This window comes from Pteropus medius, unplaced genomic scaffold, assembly GCF_902729225.1.
Source record: "Pteropus medius unplaced genomic scaffold, Ma_sr-lr_union100, whole genome shotgun sequence".
Classification (NCBI taxonomy): Eukaryota; Metazoa; Chordata; class Mammalia; order Chiroptera; family Pteropodidae; genus Pteropus; species Pteropus medius.
Genome location: NW_024340696.1, coordinates 27895585 through 27921873, shown reverse-complemented (window position 1 = coordinate 27921873; position 26289 = coordinate 27895585). Strand labels below are relative to the sequence as shown.

Sequence of the window (26289 nt, the reverse complement as noted above, 5' to 3'; positions counted from 1 at the left end):
CTCTAAGTGGGCCTCAGAAGCAAAGAAGCCCAGAAGAACTATCTGCCCTGGGGAAAGTGAACTGATGGATGGAGGAAGAGAGCATCTGAAAGGAGTAAGCCCAGTCCAGGTAGAATCTTCATTACCTTCATCACCAGGTACATTTATCCAGAGGAATAAATGTACTAGTACAGAAACCTGCTTTGGGACCAGGGATCAGAGGAGGGAGATGCGAGCTATTGCCACTTCTCCTTTGTACATAATACTAGTAAGTCAGTGTTTTTCTCTTTTTCAGTCCCTAGCATTAAGAGCGCTCAGTTCCACTGGCTCATGAAGGCAGGTTAGGGAGATTAAAAAAGACTCCTAAGTTTCCCTAGCTAACTTGGGTGCCCTCTGAAATAACATATATAGAGACTTAAACAAGATAAATGGGGGCCCAATGACAGTATAGTTAAGCTATGACAGTATAGTAAGCTAGTACGTTTCAGCTGTTGAAATGATTCCAACCAAAAATTATGAAACAATTTGAAGGTGGAAGTTGTTGTCTAGTGGTATCCCACAAGGCTCTGCCAGCTACCCCATTCTATTCAACATTTTTCATCAAGGACTTGTATTAGATCAGGATGGCCCAGTTGATTAAATCTGAAGAAACTACAAAGCTAGAGATAAATAATTAATAAAAAGGATACACATTTAAACACTTTTTTTTTTGGAAGCAGGCAAAGCATATATAAGCATGACAAGAATGGTATGGATAAGGCACGGCAGCGGGACATGCTAAAAAGATGGGAGTGCTAATAGGAAGCTCAGAGTTAATACTATGATGGCATTGCTGAAAAAGCTAATGTAATCTTATACTTAATGATAAAAATATAGTACTCAGGACAAGGGGAATAATGGTCCCAATGGTCCCACAACAGTTAGCACAAATCAGACCAAACTCTATTATTGGACCCAGGTCTGGGTATCACAGTTGAAAAAGAACATTGACATCGTCTAGAATACATACAGAGGAGAGCATTCTGAATTCTAAGGAGACTTGAAACCATAGTATATGAGGAACAACTAAAGAAAGTGGGGCTATTTAACCTGGAGGAGATGAGATTTTGAGAATGCGTGAACTTATCTTTAAATATTTAAAAAGACCATCAAGTGGATGAGAAAATCACGTTCTTAAGGTCTCAGTGGGTTGTACTAAGATTAGTAGGTAAAGTTACAGATAAGTAGATCTCAGCTTGGTAGGAGGAAGAATTTAGCAAGTGAACTGTCAGAAACAACTGCCTTCTCAATCAGTCTTGTCCAGGTTGGCAAACTAGGGCCAGTCAAGCATAAACCAGATAACCTCTCCCTGGGCAGATAGAGAAGGAACTCACATATCACACAGTGAGTGGAACCAGGAAACCTCCCAACTCTGAGTCAATGAAATAATTAATGCTTAATATTTACGAACATCTTGGTGGCATTATAAACACTGATTCAATTAATAGTGTCTAGATGATGTATGACATAGTAATCTAACTCAGAACAAAGCTTCAATTCATGGTTTTGAACTGATCAATAAATGTAGGATTTTGAGTAACAGTAGTAGTTAGTTACCTAAAGAGGACCTGGTTTAGATGAACTCTAGACAGAGCAAGGTTTATTCCCCCTTATCATTCAATAAAAATAATATTCAGAATAAATCATTGGTAAACAGGATGGTCGCCAAGTTAGGAAACATAAGCGAATACATAATAAGGTGTTTATTTATATCATAAGTGATAAAATAATACTAAGTTTCTAGATGTAATCTACTTACAGAATAAAAACAATACTAATATCTTTTGGACTCACTATGATCTCAATTGATTCTCAGAAAAATCTACAAGTTAGATACTATTATTATGTTGGTTTTCCTGATGTGGAAACTGAGAATTAGACCAGTAATGTAACCTGCCTAGGGTCACACGGGCATTAACTGGAGGCGGTCTCTCCACAGCCTGGTGTCTTCGGGACTGTGTTTATTCTGTGTCAGACCCTGTACCAGGTGCTTCCCACACATTTTCTCACTCATTCTTCAAAGCGACCCTGTGAGGTATGCAGAGTCGTCTCCATTTTATAGATGAGAAAATGATATTTCCAGAGGTTAAGTTACAGATCTAAGGTCATGTACTTGCATAAATTCCAGCTCGGCTCTACACGACTCTTAAGTCCACGCTCTTGTCCTGTTACTGTCTCTGGCTAAATTGTTCATGTCTTCTGAGAATTATAATTGTCATCAAAATAACCAGTATATGTGGTGGGTGACACTAGAAAGCCCAAAATAAAACACTGAAATTTATCTTATAGTATCTGTAAATACTGTTTATGGGCGGTACCAATTGTTGATACCATTAACCAAGTTTTGGAATTCTTGACACTCTGGGAAAAAAGCAAAAACAGGAAACCAAATCAACAGAGAAAGCCAGACTGTCTACTTCGATAAAACTTTATTTTCAGTAGCAGGTTTGTAGCTGATTCTTGCTCAGTCAGCTAACTAGCTGAATAATCTCGGTCAAGACACATTCTCTCCACACCTCAGTTTCTTTCCTTTTTCTTTTCTTTTCTTTTTTTTTTTTTAAGAAAATGGGGATGTAACCAGCTTACTTTTACCCCTACAAAAAAGCTCCAGCACTGCCTGCCTTGGCTATGTAACTCAAGCCCAACTTGAGTGATAGGGGCGTCTGCTCCTGAAGCCACTGCTCTGGTTCCGTCTTTACTAGTGTCACCAAGAGCTGGTTGTGCTTCCTGGAGGAAAGAACACTGGGATTCCAAAGTGATGCAGCTGAGACACCACACCTGAAAAACCAAAGACTGGTCCCTCAAACGTTAGCGTTCTTTAGAGCTCCGCATTTGTAGGAAGCACTCGCAAACGATGTTAATGGTTTGCTTTAGTGGAGCTATAACTTACATTCAATGATGAAGCTCTGAAACATTTATGGAAAATGCAAAACACCAATTGTTAACAACAATTTCCCAAACCTACTATCAGAGCATCAGCAATTCTAAATTCCTCAGGGCAAACTTGTCGGAAGACTGATTACTTTTTAGCGTATGTGATTATCTCTCCAAAAACAAAGTATCTCATTTTCAAAATAACATCGAATCTGATTTTACATAGTAGACTAGGAAGAAAAATACCTTCTTCTTGTTGGTAAAAGTCTCATGGTGTTTTTATGATGCAAATAAAAATCTGTTGGGAGTTCCCAGAGATGAGGTTTCCCTTCAGTGGGATGGAAGACTCCCAAGAAGAGATTAATGGCATCTTGTCTATCAGCATCTAAAAAGCAAAAGTATATATTTCAGGAAATCCATTACTGATATATACAAGTCAGAAGAATGTTTTCTCAGGAAGATGAGTACAACTATGATTTCATAGAATATACCTTTGAAAATAACAGTATTTATACTTCAAAAGTCATACACACAAATCTAAAACAGTCACCAAGATTTTGAGAATTTAAAATTTGCCTCCAAAAAGTTTCCTTTTCACTCCATACCTCTCATAATACAGAGGACAGTGCATATAAACTGCTTCTTGAATTCTGAGAGGCTCTTAAAAATCTTTAAGAACTGCCATAAAACCCTAGTGATTTTATTTTTAGAATGAAAACATTCTCGCCATGTGTTAGTTTTCTTGAAACATATACATCTATCTCCAGTTTATTGCAAAAGACAAAAAGAGACATTAGAGACAAAATAACCCAATTCCTACCCATATTCTGTTGCACGACCTTGAACAAGTTGGCTTGCATGGTTTCCATTTTAATCCTTGAAAAAATATTCTCCATTTCTTTAGCGGAGAATATGTTTACAACATGTTCTATCCCCCGTACCCCCATAGCTGTGGACATGTCCCATTCTCTTTTGTGTTTGATAATGAAGGTAGAGTGGGCACACAGATAACAGCCTCATTCTAACCAATCAAACACTCCAAAATAGTTACTGACTATATATATATTGTATTTCCTCTTCCTCCCCTAATTAAATTTTGGTAAAAATGATAATAAGCACTGCAGTGGTCTCATAAACCACCTTTCCCATTCTGCACTGGCTCCTCCCCAGCATCCTTCATTCTGTTCCCCCACTTCCTTCTTTCCATTCTTGTCTCAGAGCCCTATGTATTCAAGTTTGGGACAGACATCCACAATATAAATAATAAGCTCTTTCTGAAAATGAACATAGAACTCAAAAGACAGCACAGTAGAAATGACTGCTTTTTGAAATAAGATAACATCATAAAATCAATTTTCTTCCAAAAGCCATTGTGAACACAGATATATCTTAAATTAGTAACCTTGTTCTCATTGGGCTATTTGGTCATTTCAGCAAAAGCAATAAATGAAATATGGTACATCAAACATGTATTCGAGGTGTTAATATTCTGACGAAAAGCATTCCATTAAAACAGCACTTTTAGGCTAAAACTAACATATACATGTGTTTTATGCTGAATATATTTGGGGGCCATTTGTTTTTTTGTCATTTGTTGAGAGAAAATATCAAGTATTAAATGATACAGACATTATTAAGCAGTAAATATAAGCAGTAAACATACTGTTTTTATAGTAATTATACTCTTTATGCTTGTTGAATAGCTATAATGGCACTTACTAATTCATCTACACAGTACCTCAAAATATCTTAATAGTATCTAGAGAAGCTTTTCACTTTTTAGCCATGTTTTCAAGGAGTTTCTTTCATCCTTTAAACCTAATAGTGGCTTCCTTTAATTTTAACACGTATGATAAAATGTAGGATATGAGAAACATAACCAAATAAAGAATATTCCTTCAAAGGATCATAATGAAGACTTCTTGAATGTACTGTTGTTGTTATAACTTAAAATATATCTACGGAGCTTATGGTCACTTATAAGCTTGGACTATAAGGCCTAATGAGCTTGAAGATCTTTTCCTCGCTCCTTTTGACTACAAATAAGAAAATCACCCCCAGGAAGACAGTAGTACTTTGGATATAGACAAGGGCTTAAAATAGGTAAGTTCTTTGTAGGATGAAATAATTGCTTATTTTTGAACTCATGCTTCAAAGGAAAAAAGAATATGTACCAAACTCCATTCAAACAGCTAAATGCTAACCAGTTTTACTATGCATGGTATTTAAATAGATCAGACTTGACTACAACAATTCTTTTTAATCTGCCAAAAACTTTATTTTGGAAGTTGAATATTAGTTATTCTAATATTACATTAAGTTTGTGATAAAGTGGCCTCTGAAATCAGTAACAGAAAGAAACACTATTTGACTGTGATAAAAGCTGTTGAAAGGCTAAGATAAAGACAGAAAAGTGACCACTGAGATTTGGCAATGTGGAGAGACTGTTGGTGATCTTGGCAAGCACAGTTTCAGTGGCATGACAGGGCAGATACCCAGTGAAGCAGATGGAGAGAACAGGATATAAGAGAGGATGCAGACATGTGGATAACTCATTCAGGGGTTTTGCTTATGCAGAGAAATAGGATGTGGGACTAAGGATAGAAAGAAAGCCTAGATGGAAAACACTAAGGTGTGCTGTTATGCTAATGGAAAAGAGGAAGTAGGGGGAAACTGATGATGTACACCAACGAGCATATAATTACAGGGATGGGAGTATGAGCACAATGGAGGGTTGGCCTAAGATGGGGCAGGGCCACTCCGACCACTGTCATACAAAATAAGATAGAAACTATGGGTGCACATGAAGACAGGCTCTGCATTTGGTTATAAGACAAAAGGGAGTTCACCTCAATGATTTATTTTCTCAGCAAAGTGTGAAGCAAGGTCATCAGCTGAGACTGGAGTGCTGTAGGTTTAGGGAGAGAGGACAGGTACAAAATGGTCATTTTGGAGAGTGGGAGAATGTAATAGGACTGTAGGGCTGTTCTGAGAGTCCTTTGGAGAACTTCAGTCAGTTTAAACTGAAAGTAATAAGTTACAACTTTTTCTCTTGCCACATTTAATTGCAGAAGAGGTGCATGCTTAACCAGTTATTAGTGTTATTTAAAACATCATTAAAGCAAAACGTTTTTCCAATTGTCTTCTTTCTGCTATAGTGAAACAACTTACTCACTCTAAACCTGCTACTAGAAGGATGACCTTCGAAGGCTATCTCCATACTCTTGATAAACTAAAATGCTCAGCATGCTCCTTACATGTCCCTCTTTCAATGGTGAACAGAATGGAAAAAGAAACTGTTCCTCTATCTTATAGAACAATCATAATGCTGGGTATGCCATCTTGACAATTTTCTGTAATTACTGTCTGTTTTCTGTGCATGGTGAGCTTTAAGGTCTTTACCCTGTGAGCTTTTTCTTTTTCTTTTGTATAACTCTCTGAGGAGGGTATGATTCCCCTCCATGTATGCATACACGCACACTCACTATATTGAAACCGTAGGTGTGTATATATGTATGTTTGTATGCACACATACAGCAGATCTATTATTATCTGGTAGAGATATTCTATCTTTTTTTTTCTTTTTTATAATAGGATTTAAATTCAATGAGCTTCTCCAAAAAAATTCAGGCTTACCAAAATATAGATGTAAAAAAAAAAAATTACAGCGCAACAAGGTTCTTAAGGCAATTATAATTACAAAGTTCTTCTTAACATCCGAAGTGAGTATCTAGATACTTCTTTTTTCCTTGTTGGCATCCTCCAACTGACTATGTAACCAGTTACAGTAGAAACCAAAACATGCTTCTTAAAGACAGACCCAGAGCATGCTAATATGTGAAGCTTTAAGAAGCTTTAAGCCTGAAAGACAGTCAGTGGGTTGCTCACATGGCATCACTCTTTCTATACAAACCAACAATAAAATTCCTGACAACCTAAAATCAAGTATCGTCCCACTTACCTATAGGCATAATATGAGACTAAGTTTTACAGTTATCCTGAGTGCTTTAAAGAAAATGGTTCTATAAATACACTTTTGTTATATAATACTGTAATTTAAAAATAAGTTGTACACCCCAATGATACCATGCTTCTCAAAATAAAGTCTATTTTAGCCACATTATTCATAAAATAATTCCTGTCATAGTAGTTCCTCTTTCATTTGTGCATAATTTTGCTTTGCCTTTCCATTATGTGCATGTTACTTTTTCATGAACATCTTCTGTGTTTTAATAGTACTTGCTTTTTAAATCAAGTACAGCTACACATTCATTCTCTCTATCATCTGGTCTTATTAAATTACTTGGTCCTTAAGTATAAATAACGATGACCGTTACAGGGACAACGATGGCGGGAGGGCAGAAGAGTGGATGCCCCTTTCCATCCGGACAGTTTTAAATCTTTTTCATGGTAACACACACCCCGAGGGATATGCATCTGCTGGCACATGACTTACACAACTATTACAGGTTGAATTGTGTCCCCTCAAAAAATACGTTGAAGTCTTAAGCCCCGGAATCTGTGACTATGACCTTATTTGGAAATTAGGTCATTGCAGATATAATCAAGTTAAGATGCAGTAACACTAGATTAGGGTGGGCCCATAATCCAGTTTGACTGGTGTCCTTGTTAAAAGGGAAAGACAGGGAAAACACCATGAAGACATAGACACAAGGGGAGAATGTCATGTGATGCCAGAGGTAGAAATTAAAGCGCTGCAGTTGCAAAGAAGGATCACCAGAAACCACCAGAAGCTGAGAGGCAAGTAAGGACCCTCCCCTGGAGCCTGCGGAGGGAGCACAGCCCTGCCAACACCTTGATTTCTGATTTCAAGCCTCCAGAACTGTGAAACAATACATTCTTGCTGTTTGAAGCCACCAGGCTTGTGGTATTTTGTGGCAGAAGTCTTAGGAAACTAGTATGACAACAAAGCGTAGCCAGTGAGAATGTCTTTAAAGAGATAATCTCAAAACCACTCTTAATTTGTAAAAACAAGTGAAATCATTTGTAATTTTGATTTTTGCTATTGATAATCATCAATAACTTCCAACATGCATTATAGCCAACTGGTATACATCAATAATATTATTATCTTAATATTAACCAGAGCAGTAGGCATAATAAAGGATAATGGGAATATTTTAATACTTTCGCTTAGAAATCTAGAATTTAAACTCATGTAACTGGCCAGAATTTCTAAATTCTATTGTCCTAACGCTTTAAGTTTTGCTCAAAGTAAAATACTTTGATTTTTAAGCTCCTAAACTCAGTTCAAGGATTCATGCATAAAGAGGAATATATAAATACTCTTAAAGTCTACAGTGGACTCTTACATTGAACTTACGCAGACTAGTACAATGGGTATAATTCTCAGTAAACTAAAAAAAAAATGATTTGAGCAGCCTAATCGCATCATTGATAGGCTACATGTTATTAGGCTACCATACTTAGTCCTATCAATTATTTAATTCGGGGAAAAGGGAGAATTGAGTAGGACCTAGGCAATAAATTAACTCGTGCATTTATTAATTCATTCCACATGTATTTACTCTGCCACGAGCAAAGCACTGGGGACACCGTATGTGAACAAGCTGTACGGGGAGCTCTCTGGTCTCGTGGTGGGGGGTGGGGGAGATAGGCAACACAATTCATTGCATATTTAATGATTTAACTCTAACTATGCCAAGTGCTACAAAGGAAAAGTATAGAATTCTACTATAACAAAAACTGGAGGAACTTCCTCGAGAAAGTGAAAGTATAGTGAGCTCTAAAGGCTGGCTAGGAATTAACTAGGAGAAGCTTGCAGTCACGTGTTCCAGTGGGTAGAACAGCATGGGATTAAGGTGCCTGTGGCAGAAGAAGCTTAACTTATTCAGGAAACTGTGAGAAGATCAGTGTGCCTGGAGAGTAGTAATAACGGACGGGGATGGAGTGAATGGCAGATGTCACTCACTGTAGGCAGGGCCGGCCCACACAGAACCTCTCGGTCTGCTATGCACTTCCTTCCCACATCAGAAGGCTGCCAACCAGTTTCCGACACCTCCGCAGAGTGTGAACACGGAAGGTCTTAGCGATGTGGAGGACTCTAAGTGGCCTCCATAATCTCTACCTTCCGGTCTTCACATCACAGTTATCGATAGTTAAGAACCAAGTAATTTAATAAGACCAGACGACAGAGAGAATGAATGTGTAGCTGTACTTGATTTAAAAAGCAAGTACTTTTAAAACACAGAAGATGGTCATGAAAAAGTAACATGTACATTTCTGCTCTGGAGTGAGCTGTGTCTCCCCAAAAAGGTATATTGAGGTCCTAACCCCCAAAACCCATGAACGTGACCTTCTTTGGAAATAGGGTCTTTGCAGACATCAAGTTAAGATGAGGTCATACTGAATTAGGGTGGGCCCTAATGTGATACGACTGGTGTCCTTACAAGAGGGAAATTTAATAGATACATGAAAGAAGGGCATGTGACAATGAAGGCAGAGAGCTACAAGCCAAAGAACAACAAGGATTGCTGGCAAACTACCAGAAGCTAGAAAGAAGTAAGGATTTTCCCCTAACAGTTTCAGAAGGAGCCTGGCTAACAACTTGATTTTGGACTTCTAGCCTCCAGAACTGAGAGATAATAAATTGCTATTGTTTTAAGTCACCCAGTTTGTGCTAGTTTGTTACAGCACCCTAGAAAACTGTACAGGTTTCCCTTGTGTGTGGGTGGGATCTATGATTTGCTTGTGAGCAATGGGATATGGCAAAGGGATGGGATGTCACTCCCAAGATTACATCATGTTATATAAGACTGTCTCACTAGCAGACTCATTCTAGAGACTCTTTCCCTTACTGGCTGTGAAGGGCAAGCTGCCTGGAGTCCTATAGCACAAGGAACTGCAAGGAATTGAATTCCAACCAACACATGAGTGGGAAAGTGACTCCTGATCTCTAGTCATACCTCCAGATGAGACCACATCCTGGTTGACATCTTGACTGCAGCTTTGTGACACTCTATGCAGAGAGCCCAGTTAAGCTGTGCCTGGACTTCTGATCCACAGAAATCGTGAAATAATAAATGCATGTTGTTTTAAGCTTCTAAGTTTTTAGTAATTTGTTACACAGCATAGAAAGTTAACACAAACAGTAGGATAGCAAATTAACTTTGCATTCTCTCTGGGTATGGAAAATGTTGAAAGATGACTCTTTTGTGCATGCTTTCATGCCCGCTTCAGGGGTCCCCCTCACTGGGGACCCTCTTGCCGTTCCCTTAGAGTGAGCACATGCATCCTTTCATATCAGTCAGTTTCCTGCAACTCCTCCTTAGGAATCCAGTGATCACTTCCTCCTGGTTCTTGCTGTTAGCATCCCTCTGGCCTGGACTCAGGCCAACCCCATGCCAGCACCCTCCCCGCTGTGAGGCCTACATCTGGTCACCAGTAAACACTCAAGGATCCTATGACCAATCAACTCTAGGAGGGTAGGCCATTCCAAACATGGCAGCCCCCTCCTTCGCCCATCTCTCCGCTTCAGCTTTGCTACACAGGGGTCCAAAGCCAATAGTTCCATGGGATCCCTCCCACAATAGGACAGTATATCAAGCTTTACCAGAGTCTTATTGAAGCCTTCTCTCTCTAGGCCTGAGGTGAAAGAACAGAGGTGGTGACAGTCACAGTATGGCAACAGTTCACGCCGAAGAATCTCTTTACCAATTTTTCTTCTCCACGTTCTGTAAACGTTTTTATCCTTGCTCTGGTTCAAGAGGCTAATATTCATGGGATCAGTCACTGAGCACTTTCTTTGTAAATTCTATGCAAGGGATCTGTCTCATAATCACTTTGGTTTATGATATCTATTGTGTTGGAAATTCCATCAGAATGGAGAAAGGAAAAGTGCCATTTTAACCTGTTACTTTTAGTATTCACAAGTTATAAAATAAAAAAATAATTAGTGTTATGTTGCCATTCATGTCTACCTGACATTTTAAAAAATCAGTCATATTTACATTCTTGGACAATTGTCAAGACTGTGAATCTATTTTAAAAATAATAATTCAACACCTTCGAACATTTCTCTCTATGTATTGCAAGCAGAAATGTAGAAGGAGACAGAAGCCAAGGAATCAAAGTACTTTGTATTATGTAAAATTTTCAATTATGAGTGCCAAAATGCAAAAGTTCCCTATTTAAAATACAGTTGATTCACTTATTGAAGAAATGTTTATTAAGCACTTTCTAAGTGAAAGACTATTTTATTTAAACTTCTAAAATATTCAATTTTGAATTTTACTTATCCAGATAGCTAAAAAAAAAAAAAAAAAGTACATGCAGAAGAAGAAAAATGCATTTTAGAATAAATCTTAGAAAAGCCTGATACTGCAGAATTACCTGAGAAAGCATTGCTGTAATATCTAGACAGGGTCTGCATGATGTCTTTTGAGTGCTGGGTCCACGGCGCTATCTTTCTGTAGGTTTTTACACGATGAACAAGTTGAGAACCACCGTACTGAAGGGATAAGGTATCCCCATGATCTTCATAGAGTTCCTCAAATAACCTAAGTAAAAGAAACACAAATGTTAAAGAATTTTAGAAAAAGTATTACACACATTATTCACTTAGCCACAAACTCAAAACAACTATGAATTCTCTGAACCTGTCCTTTCAAGTAGACTTGTTAACTTCTTAAAGTGTGAATGCAAAATATATTTTATAGTAATAGTCTAATGAGTAACAAAATCACAGAAAGCACTAAAAAAGCAGCAGAGGCACCAAAAAGATAACCCACCAAAGCCAGACCACGCTGATTCTAACCTTATTAGAATATGCCTAACTTTCTGCAGCCAGATCAATTTACCTCCCATGACAGAATTTTCTGTTCTCTTTGATTTGCCTTTTGAAAGACAGACATGTTCTGATCACAGACAAACCAAATTCTTTCCTGGAAATACACATTTGAAACTTGTTTATTTAAGTGACTGTTAAAGACTTCCAGTGCAGTGCTATCTGTGGATCTGGCCACTTTCCTTGACAGAGCCTTTATGACTATCTCAGATGACCAATAACAGCTATCGCTGTATGTTCAAGAAACAGTACTTCACCCAATGTCATGGAACCAAGGGACAGTGAAGAAAACGATCTTTAATGAAGAATCAATCGATCTTTTCTATGTCTTCTATTTCTAATTCAAAATGTATGAGGGCACATTACTTTTTCTTTTCTAATGTAGTCTGGACTTGTTTTCTAAAAAACTCAGTAGTTCAAAATTATTTAAAACACTTTGGATTTATCTAAATAACAGTGTTTATTGATAATTAAAACACACACAAACAAAAACCATAGCAACAGCATCCAAGTCTTTAATAGAAATATTTATTACCGAATTAACTTGAATAATTAGCAATGTAATTTTTGAGAAACTAAAAGAAGAAACGACTTCATAAAAGTCCTTATTATTAATCAGGTTTGCTGATTAATTTTCAGGTGTACATTATAATTTGACATCTGTATATTCTATTGTGTGTTTACCACCCAAAGTCCAGTTTTCTTCAACTAGCATTTAAAAGGCAGAAAATAAGGCTTACCTCACTGCATCTGTATCAAACTGCAAATTAGGTTTATCAATTAATCCCAAGGAATAGAGTTGATAAGCCAGAGCACATTTTCCCACCATAAACTGCGCTGTGTTGGTGCGATCTAAACAGTCCACACAGTTGGTTCGAAGAACACCAGTCTAAAAGGAAATACCGTAAGACTCTTAATCATTATTCAATCACCAAAATGACTTCCATCCTACTTAGATTTCTTTAAGAAGAAAAAGAAAAGCTGTGGGCAGGGTATTATTCTTAAACAAATAATGATAAACATTTCTTAAATTTTGAAAGGTCATATTTGCTGCTCATTTAACATTGCTGCAATAGTGTCATTATACCTTCTAGTCTACATTTGAATTTTCTTCTTTAGTTTAACAAGGTAAAACACGTAGCTAACATTTTCTACATGTACCAATTAGTAAAACATATGCTTTTTTTTCTGATATATCTCCTTTACTGCACAAACCAAATACTCAGTGGTTGAGGCTAAATCACTCTTAAAGCATAAACAGTATATATAGTGATTGTATTTGGCTCATTTTTCAAAGTCATTCAAACTTCTTTTCACATTTTTGTTTATGTGTCTATTTCCAATAATAAAATTTATAATATATAGAAAAAATCCATGAGCCATTATTATTTAAGCTGTACATCTTTTGTAGGAGTTTAAACACTAGCGTAAGGCTTTTAAAAATTATTCTCAAATGATTAATAATTTTGCATTAAATAAGCAGTATGTCTCTACATGATTGCTTTCAGAAAACACCACACATTATGGATACAGATTCTACTCATTATTAATATAATGTCATCTATACCTGCAGGCGACCAGTGGGAATCAAATATCCTCCGAGTTCATTCCACCTGTTTAAAAATACGTTTAAAAAAAAAAAAGTAATAGCATAATCTACATTCATTTTTGGTACTAAATCTTTATTAAGAATCCAATAAAGTAATAAAGCTGAATAAATCTAAATAATCAGCTGGTTCTGCTTACTTACTTTCCTTCTTTCTGGTAAGTGAATATGGAAATAACCGAGATGAGGTGCTATCCACGCTCTCCTCAAAGACACCCCAGGAAAGCAGCATCTGAACTTGGCCCTGTGCGCCCTGGCACTTTGTCACCCATGTTCAACCAAAATCTCTCTCGCTTTACTTAAGCCCATTTATTGTTTGGTTTCTACAGATATGAATAACAATTGCAGGGCATCTTTGTAATAAAATCTTTCAAGCCTTAGCCTTCTCCCCTCAACAGTAGGATTCTCTACCTCCTCCAGCTTTCCTTCATGGAGCTTTATTACATCCCTTTGGTTATTTTTTTGGTTTGTTTTTGTTTTGTTAGCAATATTAGTATTTTATTCCATTTCTCGTTGTGTCCTTTGTTTGTTTATGCAGACTTCCTTATTATGTTCCTATTTATGTTCTCCATGTGCTAATGACTGCAAGGGGATATGTTCTAAGTACTATATAATGACATCGATATTTTACTTTAATTATTTAAAAGAAGGTTCAATGCAGAAAAGAGTTAACATAGCAGGCCTGACTGCTTTCCTCAGAAAGGCATCTGGGAACGTGGGTTCCCATCATACCCACAATAGACAAGACTGGCTCACTGTGTCTAAACTGTTTGTAGAAACAATATAGTTTTGCTGAATAGCCTCTTTCCCTTTGGGAGTCTGGAATTTTGGTACATCAGGCAGAGACTGCCTATGCAATCAGCTTCCAATAAAAACCCTGGCACTGAGTCTCTGATAATCTCCCCTGGTTGGCAACGTTTCATATTCACTGTCACAACAAGCTGCTGGGGGAATTAGTGTGTTCTGTGTGACTCTACTAGGAGAGGACTCTGGGAGCTTGTGCCTGATTTCTTCTGGACTTTGTCTCTGTGTGCCTTTTCCCTTTGCTGATTCTGCTGTGTCTCCTTCGACCATAATAAATCACAGCTATGAGTACAATATGCAGAGTTCTTTGGGTTCTAGTGAATCACTGAGTCTAGGCGTATTCTTGGGGACCCTGTCACAGGGGCCCTAAATTCAAACTGAAACCACAGGATTACTTCTAAAGACATACACACTAATCGTTGGTTGTTTTTTGCTTTGGGTTTTTTTTTTTTTTTAAACACTATAGCTAACTTTGTTAAATGAAAAATTAAAATGCTATAAATATATAATATTGGTTCCTTAAACAAACAAACAAACACGGAACTTTGATCTGAAGAAGCTCACAAAGTAGTCACGAAAATTTGTGAGCAAATGACTATAACACAATGATAAATATTAGTTTTATAAAAATGTTAGAATTTAGTCTAGAAGGAAAACATTTTTCTGCTCTTATTTAACCGAAATGTAGAATTCATTGAGGAAATTTTTACTTTACAGAAATATTTTACATAATGTTTATCCCATGAAGCAGGAGAGAAAGGCTCCATGGCTTCCGTGTCAAGGTTTACAAGTACCGAGAAAATCCCATGCCCACAGTGAACGTTCTCTGCAGTGGCATGAGCGGCCTGTCTTGTCTCCCCAAAGGAATAAATTTATCCACCTTCCAACTAAGTACAAACTGCTCATATTTAGAATACTTTTATCTGAAGAGCAAAGCTCTTGATTTATTTTAAGTTTTTAAACACCATACATACTTTTCATCTGGCCGCAAAATGCTGCAGTAAGAATCAGGGCGGTTTACAAAGAAACCTGTCTTCTTCACCACACTTTCTGCGATCACATTCAGTCGATCAAGAACATTACACAGCTTGCTGAGAAGAGAATGAAGAATGAGAAAAATGAGAATCCAAGTTTTAATGTTTACCTTTACGTCTAAAGCAAATAAAGTACAGTAATGATATTCAGGGATTTAATTTTAAAAATCTTTGGCGCCCATACTCAATAGGACATTGTAACAATTTCTAGAGTATAATGTATACTCAATAACCAACAAGATTTGGTGCACACAGACATGAAGGACCTGTAACTTAATCTGAACTATTGGCAAGCCTTGATCTGGGCACTTTACATCCCTGCGAGAACTTTCCCCAAAGCCTTTACTCCTCGAGTCAAGTCAGTCATGTCAATACACATCAATGTAATGACTGAGAGCACAATGCACAGTGCAGGTGGCAGGGGATGAAAACACTGGACAATAAATTAATATGAATGATGCCAACCTGAAATCAGGCTTATTATACTCTGGGGAAGTACGTGCATGTGTTTGCGTATATGTAACTACAAAAAATGATTTAGTAAAAAAGTACAAGTGCAAAACAATACAGTAACATTAAAAAAAGAGAGAGACGGCAAAATAAACCTAGTGTTTGTATGATGCCTAATATATGAGTAAAGAGACAATGCGAGGTTACTGAAAAAAAGTTCCTTGGATGAGATGAGTTTTGAATCAGCTCTAGACAAGTAAAAGAAGCAGGAAAATACCCTAGAAAGAAGGGAGGGTGGGTGAACAACAGGAACAACGGCTCACACACACGGGACCTTGGCTGCTACATCGGGGGCAGAGCATGAGGTTTAGTTTTTCAGGAACAGAACGGCCCTGGGAATAAAAAAGTTATTACATTCTGGAACAAAGCAGGTGATGGGGCTTTAGCATCACACTAAGCAGTCTGGATTTACTATAAACACTAGGGAGTTCCTGCAGGTTCATCCACGAGTGAGATAACCTGAGAGAGGTGTCAGAGAAAATGACTAAACAGGGATAGAATGAAACTGAAAAAAGTGAAACAAATACTTTTAAGGAAAGTAGTGGAGTAGAGATGTTCTTAAATGACTAGATACTTCAAAAAGAATTTGCAAATGGTATAAATACTGGGCAAAAAAAGTTTGGTCAATTCATTTAAGCACTGAAATTATACACCAGCAGCAAAACAGACCCTCAGCAGGTTCATGAACGAAATTAAAAGAGTAACATTTACTTTACCATTGAGATCAGCTGCTATTTCACATGACAAGAAAAGGAAAATATCACGACCTGATATACGACTATCTACTCACCTTTTGGTATACTTAGCCATATCCCAAGGAATGTAAATAATAGTGTGCTCAGGAGGCAAAAACTGATTGAGGTATGTCACAGCAGCGACAAGTTCTTCACTCAGAATTCTCTCATGCTTTCTCTTCTCTCGTTCCTTTATTAAAAATTAAACATTTTCAGTGTTCTAATTACTTTAAATCAGAAGAACAGACTTAACATTTTTACTTTCCAAATAAGACAAGACAAAAAAGCTTAAGTCTTAAATATACTAAAATGAAATCTACCTACCATACGATAATATAAATGCAAAGAAATAAATACTTCATTGAATTAAAGTCAACAGATAGTGAGCTTTAAAGTTTTGAGGGATCAGATCTCTTCCTAGTAACTTCCTGCAGCTCCAAGAAGCTCAGCTCACTGTACCCAGGCCTGGCCTACACAGTCCCACACCCCACTGGCAGTGGAGAACCTCCAAGGACCAGAAGAAGGGAACCCCCAACTCCAGTCAGCTAAGGACCAGACAGAAATCAACTGGGTCGGGAAGGGTAACCCTCAAACCGGCATTGCAGAGAGCGCTTTCGCAGCCTTCGTGTTTTAGAATTTGACTCTCGTAAAACACCCTGCGAGGTAGTCAAGGCACATACTTTCTCCCTCTTATACTGTGGATGAATAAACTGAAGTTGAGAGGTGTTCATGGATCTACACATTACCTTCTGCCTCCTTGCCTGCTGTATCTCCTTATACATTACACCACTGCTCATTCGAGAGGGGCTAACACATTATTGTACAGCCCTGTGGTTGGAATGCTGGCTCTGCCACTTACGGGCCACCTTTCCTAGGTCTCCACATTCATGTGAGGTTTAAATGAGATAAAACATGACAGTTTCTTATCAGAGCATCTGGCACATGGTAAGTCTTGATAAAAATTAGCTTTTTATTGTTATCCTGAGCAGGCCTTCACTTAGAAACAAAGAAAAACAATTCAGCAATAGGGTCGCTGACATGGTGTCGAGGTGCGACAGCTGGCATCAAAATAGGTCTATGCTGTTTTCAATCAAAGTAATCATGGTGATTACTTTTCAGTTGTCATGAATTCAATTAGATAACCACCATGGAAACAAAAAGGGTATCTATTAGGCACAGCTGAATAAATCAAATGAAGGAATTAGATAAGTTAATTAAAAACAGTATTTTATCAGTTTAGGATGAACAGATATTTAGCTTATTTTTAAATCTGAGAAAATTAAATTATATACCTGGAATTTTTCTCAAAGCACTTTATATCAAGTAGAGAAAGAAAAACTTTTTGAAATTCTTATATCAAATCTGACATTTTATGAGATAGAGAGAAATTTAATCAAACTTGATCATCTCTATGTAAAGAATCTGCCTTATGCACTGTCTATTTATAGTGGGTTAGTGTTAGTGGATTGGTTAGTCAACCCCCATAGGGTCACAGACCCCTTTAACAATCAAATGAAAAATTCACATATATAAGTGATTGTAAATATCATTTCAAAGGGTTCAGAGACCCCTTCATGGTTATCCATGACCCTCAGATTAAAAACCCCTAAATGTACAATTATGCATGATCTCAGGTTGACTCTCTATTGATCCCCCAGTAGCAGCATTGAAGGCATAAAGATGGCTGCAAAATGTCTGTCAAGCAGTGCCTCGGATTTCCACAATGGTGGTGGTGGTAGTGTGTGTGCGTGTGGGAAGCGGGGGGCGGTGTTCACAACACAGGGTAAAAAAAAAAATCAAGGAAAGTATTTCACTTTAGTAACTTCATATGGAGGCAGATTAAAGAGTAAATATCCCACGGTATCATTCTACACACACACATTCTCTGACTCTTTAATCACAAGTTAATAAAGACTTCTTCTGAGTGAACTGACTAAACATCTTTTATCCTCTGAATAAAATAACTAATGACAAAAACAACAAAAATTTTTCCCCATAAAACAGCAACTTAATCTGTAGGATTTTTATGACAATGGAACAACAAAGAAGTTGTTTTAAAATCCACTCTCTGGCCTTTAAATATAAAAAAATAAATAAATGTAGAACATTTATTTATAAGATGCAAGAACATCTTATAGTCAAGTGTATCAGGTATTATTTTTTGAATATGGACATTTAATAATTATTTCAAACATCATAGACTGACTCTCCATTTAACCATAGTTTTTACTGCATTATGAAGACTCTGGTAAACATGATGAAGATTCACTAATTTAGGTCAAAGTTTGAAATTTTGTGCTTTAGCAAGAATTTATTTATATACTAATAATATCTTATTTTTTATACATTTACTAGAAAAGTGCTCATGAAGGTTTTCATTATTAGAGTTTTCCTACTTTAATTTTTCAATTACATATATTATAGATACTGTTCAGTACTAGGCTGAGGTTACAGATTATCCAGCTATTGCTTTATATTATTCTGAGTTGACAGGGAGAGAGACATGATAATAAAACTTCTGAATTAATGTGAACGAAAGTCTAGAAAATGATGTAGTTGACTTCCGAATGATTTGTTTTACAAAGTCAATCCCTGATAGGATACAATAACTACATAAACTGAAGAGCAACAAAGAGAGAACTGCCTTGTTGTCCAAGGCATCTTCTCTTCCCTCTTCCCCCATGGCGACTTTCAGGCCATGCTCCTCTGAAACTCCTTGATTTTTAACACACACACACACACACACACACACACACACACACACACACACACTGCTCCTTTGAACCTGTGTATTTAGTTATACATGTACTCTCCTGGCAATTGGCTCACAGTCTTCCTCTCTACCCCAAACTTTGCCTCCAGCCTGGACCACTATCAGTACCTCCACCTCCTCTTCCACTCTAGTTAAGTCATCATTCCCACCCTCCCATCTTAGATCAAGTCATCATTACAGGTAACTACACTGCCTTCGACATTTCTTATACATTTCTTATTCAGAACCTGTTTTATTTTCAGATTGCTTATATTAAATACCCCACCTCACAAGGACCTCAATCCACTGACAGCTCTTTCTCCATCAGCCCTCTCTGTTAACTCCTCCTCCTTCTCCAGCTCAGAATTCATGGTCCACTTCAATTATATTACTGCCAATATCCCAAATTCCTTTGATACTGTCTTTTATATGCCAAACCTGTATGGCAAAATTAAATGAACCCAATTATCTCTTTCATTTGTGTTTGTACCCAAACACAAGCCCTGTGAGAAAAAGCCGGGCAATAGCAGAATGGTTCCATTTAGGAAATCCTGATTGCCAACCTGAAAATAGCTCTTAGCACTGCCTGGATGTCTCTGGTCAACCTACCCTCCCACATACACGAAGGCTGTTAAATCTTCTCCAACATCCTGAAACCTCCACTCTGGACAGATGACATTTCCTCCTACCTTAAGGAAAAGTTAAAGCCATCAGAAGGGAACATATGGGTGTCTCACACACACATATACACACACACACAACCTGCACCTTTCCTATTCTCTGTCTTCCCATAAAATAACTCCTCTATCGGTATTTCCAATTTTCTCCTTTCTTAAGTACATGATGCCACTGATCATCCCTTTTCTCTTCTGTGTTTTATACCTCTCCCTAAGGATCTCAAGTGGATCCTTCCCATAGGCTTCTAAGCACATCATTATGACCTCTTAAAAAAAAATGATAATAACACCAACTCTTCATTTTTCACTAGGTACTCCCCCGAGGGAGGGAAAAAGCACCGTACTCACTGCCATCACTTGCTCACTCTACCTCACGCCTCAGTCTGCTTCAGACAGCACCCTCCGTGTTGCTAACGCCAATGAGCGTTTTTTTGCCTTTTCATCTTACTTGACCCATCAGCAGCTTTGCCACTAGTGACCATTTCCTTCTTTCATCGTAAAACATGCTTTCTTCTGGTTTTCATAACATAACACTCACTTGGTTTTCCTCCCACTTTTGTTTTTTTCTCTGACTCCTTTACAGACTCAGACCACTCTAACTAGACATCAAGAGCTGGATGTCCTCAAGACTGGACCTGAGGCTCTTCCCTCTTCTCACTCTATCCTCCATATGCACATCCCATCCATGCCCACATCTTCTAAGAGCGCCTGGGCCCACACTTCTCCTCTGTGCTTTCAATTCACACACTGACCACCTGCTTGCCATCTCTTTCAAGAGGACTCAGACACACCTAAACTTCAGCATGTCCACACCAGATAGGCTGCTGTTGCTTGATTTCCATGCTTCCTTCTCCAAGCTGTCTTAGAAACCAGAGCAGAATTTTGCCTAGTTCACCCAAGGAAATCAGGAGACTGCATCACTTTCTTTCCTTGGAAACATACCATTGATTCTCCCAGGTATCCAGGGAAGAGGCTACATGGAAACTTAAGCCAAAGGACAGTGGCTCAAACAGCTCCAACAGAGTGAGCCATCACAGCATGATTAGTCTACAGGTCTCTCCTCTAGGAAGACATAAAGTAAGTGTTCCAAAGCCTTTTGTGCTGAGGAAAAGGCTATTCAGTGTGATTGAACTTGATAAGCAGACAGGTGGATATATTATACCTTCACTAAATTCAAGATGATGATGGGGGAGCCAAACCTCTGAAGCATCTGGTCAAAGTGAAGAGCAGCCACATGTGCAAATGGATCTGCCTGATCCACTAGAGAGAAAAAAAGATGAATAAATACCAGAATGAAAATTACAAAGCAAGGATAGAAGTATAGTATTTTTAGATTTTTAATGTTTAAAGAAATGCAATTCAATTAATCTTCTAAATCGTTTCACTTCTCAAATTCCTCCCGAGTTTATCAGACACTCATTCATTTATTTATTGAATCTGAATGATTCTTATATTTCTAAAGTGAAATATAAATGATTTACTAGCAGCCAAAATTAAAGAAAAAACACAGTTATTGCCTAAAAATAACAGAAGAACCTCTTCCAAATTATCTTTCCAGTTAAAGATAAGTATTTATGATATTTCTGTGACAACAGTCCACTATCTCTAAATGTGGGTAATGAAGAGTTACTATTAAAAAGATTGTTCCACGTACATGTGATAGGTGGTTTAGGCATCATAGTTGAAATGTCCTGAGACCAGTATAAAGGAACTGATCCTCTAACTTGTACATAAGAAGAATAACTTCCTGCAGTAAAAGACATCACAGAAGCATCACAGAGTATTTGTTCAGTCTCCACTTCATTTGCAACATCACCCTGAAAAGAAAGATGCATTTGAAGACACTTTATGGTCCTAGAATTTTTAATAGAAAACATTTCAAGTATACAATGAAATTATAATTCCTATTCTTAATGTTTTAAAAGAGGTAAAAGTTGATCAATATTCAATGTGCCCATTAGAAAAAGAAAACAATTAAAATGTAATAAAGGAGAGCAATTTAAAATAGAGAAAAGACTAGGAAAAATAAAAATAGCTAATAATACAATAAGTAGAGAACAGCTTGAGTGATATAAATGGCAGAGATGGAAAGAGAAAAAAATTACATGAAATTATGTAGCAGGTTAGGAAGACCAGTGGAATATAAAAATCTAGTTTTGAAGACCAAGAAGGAATAAAAGGATAGGAATGAGATTCAAATAATGCTTGAGGGACAGAATAAAAAAAAGGTGGCGGGGGGGCCGTTGAGGTAACTTTGCTTATAAGGACATACAAGAATATGACAAAGAATAATTTTAGAGGCATTAACAAAATGTCCGTTGGTTATCTTTTGAATATTCAAAAGTAAATAATTTAGCTACAAAATTCTGATTTTTTTTTAAAGCACCAGTTACAACTATTTTCATTCTTGATATAATTTTAAGAACAATGTTGATATTTAAAGTCAAGCTCAAAACCCAATGTCTCAATGTGTTTACTCAATCACACATCTGCTTAAGACTTAAGTTGTCTACCACAAATAGAAACAGAGCATCCAAGAAGACTGCATGACTGATGGCAGGATAGATGAATTTGTTATTTTCTAGGGGTGAACAGAATAAGAAGTCTGCCTTGAACTCAACTAAAGCAGAGAGAAGAGGGTAAAGGGCTTCCCAGGCTTTGTTCTCCTTAGTCTTCTTACCAAGGATCAATCTCCAACGACAAGTGCTCCCCTCCACTTATTCTGTGGGTGGAGGTGTTTTGCTATTTTAGTCTCTGTACTATGTACTACATTTTTTCATATATTATGACAGTGGTCCATCCTCCAGAACATCAGAAGTTTTAAAACTACCTAAGGCATTGCACAACTCTATGATAGCTGGTTCTTTAGAACATCTTTATATTAGTCATATTTCTCACAACTTTCAGCTATTCTGGAAAATTATTCTCTTGATAATGTCCCAAACTAAGACATTCCACTTTTTAAACGTCTACTTTGTTTCATCTGTCAATGGTTAAAAGTTAAAATGCTGTTTTTCTATCTTACCTCACAGTTTGCACCTCTCTTGAGAAAACGGGTCCCAGCAAACTTACTGGATCTTCTAGCTATTAGAGTGACATACACAGGTCGTCCATAGATCAACAGCTCTTAGAAATCAAGTTAATGATGTTTAGCATTCATGATTGTCACACCAAATCATGAGAATCATTATACCTTAAATACACATTTAAATACATCTTGTCAAGTGAGTTAAAGAACACCAAAAAACTCCACCCAGATATGAACAGCATTGGGTCCAACTGGTCTTTGAATTGTGCAGGTATCTAAGGCAAAAACAGGCCTCTCTAAAAGACTGTGCCAAGAATTTCAGAGGAGATGATAACTAGGTGTAAGATTACTGACAAAGGGAAGACTGGGTCTCTCTGCTTATAGCCACTTAAAGAATGTAAACAGGTACAACTAATCCTTAGTCTTCAGAGATCAACACACCTTTCAAAGAGAGCATATGTCACCTAACAGGCTATTTAAATTATAAGTGATACATAACATTGAGGGAATGGAGCAAGTTTAAAGCAATCCAAACTTGTCACCTAACTGCAAAAACTGAACACTGAATTGTTTAACCAACATATAGCTTATTAGTTATATCACCTCATTTAAATTTCTAAGCCTGTTTCATCTTCTGTAAAATGGTTTAATTTTATTAATAAAGTGACTAATTTTATTAGATGGTTAGGACTAGATTAGGTAATGTGTGGAGAACTAGTGCCTGGCCTGTAATAAGTAAGTGTTCAGTAAATAGTAATTACTTCTATCGTCATACAGAATTCCAGAATTCATTAAATGCTTGATAACTAGGAGACTAGATTCATCATTTAAACTAATGGGCTTTAATATGGAAGGCCTTGAGTTAGCTCTTGGCAATACAAAACAGTTTAGAACAACCTTTTAAAAACTGCCTTTAAAATCTGTAGTGCATTCTTTTTGGCGTCCTTGGTGGTGAAAACCTTGTGTCCTTTCCAGGTAGATTTTACTTTTGGAAATGGAAAAAGTCATTCAGAGCTAAATCTCATTATTCAGTGTATGATCAAGCAGATAATACCACTTGCTAGTTGAGAATGATTATAAAGTGCTAAGCCTGATTTTCAAGTGTAGCACATAAGTCTCACTCATCTTCATTTCAAAAGTCCTCTATGTCTTATCTATCCTCTTCTCCCTCACTTGCCACAAAGAAGGCAGCACTGGCCCTCTTCAAAGCTAACCTCTCTAGCTGTACCTCGATTCCACTTCCCCCAAATGCTCTGGTGCAAAAAAGCTTAATATTGGTTAATCACATTCACCCTCTTACTGTTCTCAAAACAACCACTCCTTTAAAGTTTTCACTATAGGTCTTTAAAAAAATCTAAGACACAAGTAAGAATGTCAATGAGAAAACATGCTCTGTGCACAAATGCCCCACTTGATCTCGAAAAGGGACAGGAAAAACCTAAACACCACCTCTAGAAAGTATTCACTGCCTTCTTAAACCTCATAATAGCACTTTCCTGAAAGGTTTCAACATAGCCAGAATTAAATGAAAAGGAAAAAAGTATTTACAAAATTGAACTCATCGGCTAACTCAAAGCTACTTCTACTTAATCTATCATGCCCCTTTCCAATTCAAGCCTTCATTATCTTATGCCTGAACCACTGCAATATTTTTCCTCTCATGTCCCTTGTTCTAGTCTCATTTTCCTTAATCCAGCTTAAAAATGGCTGTCAACTCAGTTTACTAAATTCTACTTTTACATCACTCTCTTGAAAAAAAACTTTCAAAAGTTCTAGCACCAAATCCAAAGTCCTTAGTCTGACCACCAGAGCTACCTGCTGACTGGTGATTTAACTCGCTCCTACCACTCTCTTTCCCACTACATTATAGCTTCCAGGGGTTTTAAACACAAGCCACGAGAACACTCCCATAAACTTTTCCACCTTTACACTCATGGTGCTTCCCCAACCCCTGATCTCAAGCCCTGCTCACTGCTAAAGCCTGACTTTTGTTTTGGGGCAGGGCCAAGTTCAATTTTTTCCTGTGAGCCTGCCCCATCTTCCCCACCTGTCAAGTGATTCTGCTCCCTCTCTCAGGTGAGAATGACACTTATCACTTATACACCTTACTATGCACATAGCATTTTCTTCCTTGTTATTCATCTTTCTGTGTCTATAACACTCCTCTTTGTATTTCTACTACATGGCTTCATGGGTAAGTCTTCCAGTTGGGTATATACTATGAGAATTATAATCTTTTAATTCATATATAGCTTTCTACAAATTGGCACAGTGTAAGTTTAATAATACGTATCTTAAGTTTTTTTAAAAAGGATACTTGACTGTCCACAGAATCCATGAATAATATACAACAGCCAGTCATGATGCACACTATTTTTAATTATATCCAGAAGTTCACCATTCCACACATACTTCATGTAAGGCTCACTACAGATCCCAAATACACCTGAAAAATAAAAATTGGTATCAGAAAGACAAGGAAATTGGTTGAACATTCAACTCATTTTTAAGACCTTAAACTTGTTTTTAACCTCAAAATAAGATGCCTCATTAATAGTGTTGCCATTTCCAGTGGATATCATTTATATCATCACCCCAAAAATTGTGTTGATTCTGTACAAAGTCAAAGAATAAACACATTTTCTGATTTGTGAGAGTTTCTAACCTAAGAGAAAAGGAAAACGGGGAAATTAAAGACACATGTACAAATACATGAAGAGGTCACGAGACAGCACAGAGCCACAGCTGGGAGCACTGATCTGGGGTCAGAGTACCTGGTTCGAAATCCTGGCTCTTCCTCGCAGCAGCAGGATGGCAGATGCAACTGAGAGCGTTAACTTACTATCTTAGCTTCCTCACCTGTACCTGTCTAGTGTGGTTGTTGTAAAGATAAAATAGGTTGGTAATGAACATAAAGTGCTTAGAGCAAGGCTGGTGCCTTACTGATACTTGCACGAGTGGTAGTTATTAGTATAGCAGGCTTTTTCTACATGAAGAAATTAATTTCATCAAACATGATTTCAGCACATCCAGATACACTCTTTTATTAAATACCAATGAGTTTTACAAAACTCAAATGAAGTGCAAACTAAGAAATAAGTATATTTATAAGATAATGGCTTAAAAGATTATAACAGTTCTGGATAGCAGGCAATCAATACTATTTTTCTTCTCAAAACATGGTATGTTAAGAGTGTGTATACACATTAATAAATACGGTTTGGTTTGATTCATAAAAACTAAATCTTCTTCATCCTTTCAATGCATTACATAGAGCATGTACAGTACAGACATGAATCAGAGTCCTGTCTTTGCCACTTATAAGCTCTGTGCCCTTTGGCAAGTTACTTAACATCTCTGAACCTCAATTTTCTAAACTATAAAATGATGATAATACTAATCACCTCAGAGATATTGTTCAGATT

The 26289-nt window shown here is 37.2% G+C and overlaps 1 protein-coding gene across 1 annotated transcript in view; it reads right to left on the bottom strand.

Annotated features, from left to right (window-relative positions):
- The window catches only part of FIG4 (FIG4 phosphoinositide 5-phosphatase), a 96061-nt gene that overhangs the window by 42307 nt on the left and 27465 nt on the right, over nucleotides 1-26289 (bottom strand). The window contains exons 7-16 of the mRNA XM_039870253.1: nucleotides 25182-25310; nucleotides 22862-22962; nucleotides 21491-21653; nucleotides 20999-21096; nucleotides 16464-16597; nucleotides 15104-15220; nucleotides 13287-13332; nucleotides 12460-12608; nucleotides 11266-11432; nucleotides 3139-3277 (exon numbers count right to left, since the gene is read on the bottom strand). Coding sequence (XP_039726187.1) covers nucleotides 3139-3277; nucleotides 11266-11432; nucleotides 12460-12608; nucleotides 13287-13332; nucleotides 15104-15220; nucleotides 16464-16597; nucleotides 20999-21096; nucleotides 21491-21653; nucleotides 22862-22962; nucleotides 25182-25310 — 1243 coding nt within the window. The remainder of the gene's footprint in view (nucleotides 1-3138; nucleotides 3278-11265; nucleotides 11433-12459; nucleotides 12609-13286; nucleotides 13333-15103; nucleotides 15221-16463; nucleotides 16598-20998; nucleotides 21097-21490; nucleotides 21654-22861; nucleotides 22963-25181; nucleotides 25311-26289) is intronic.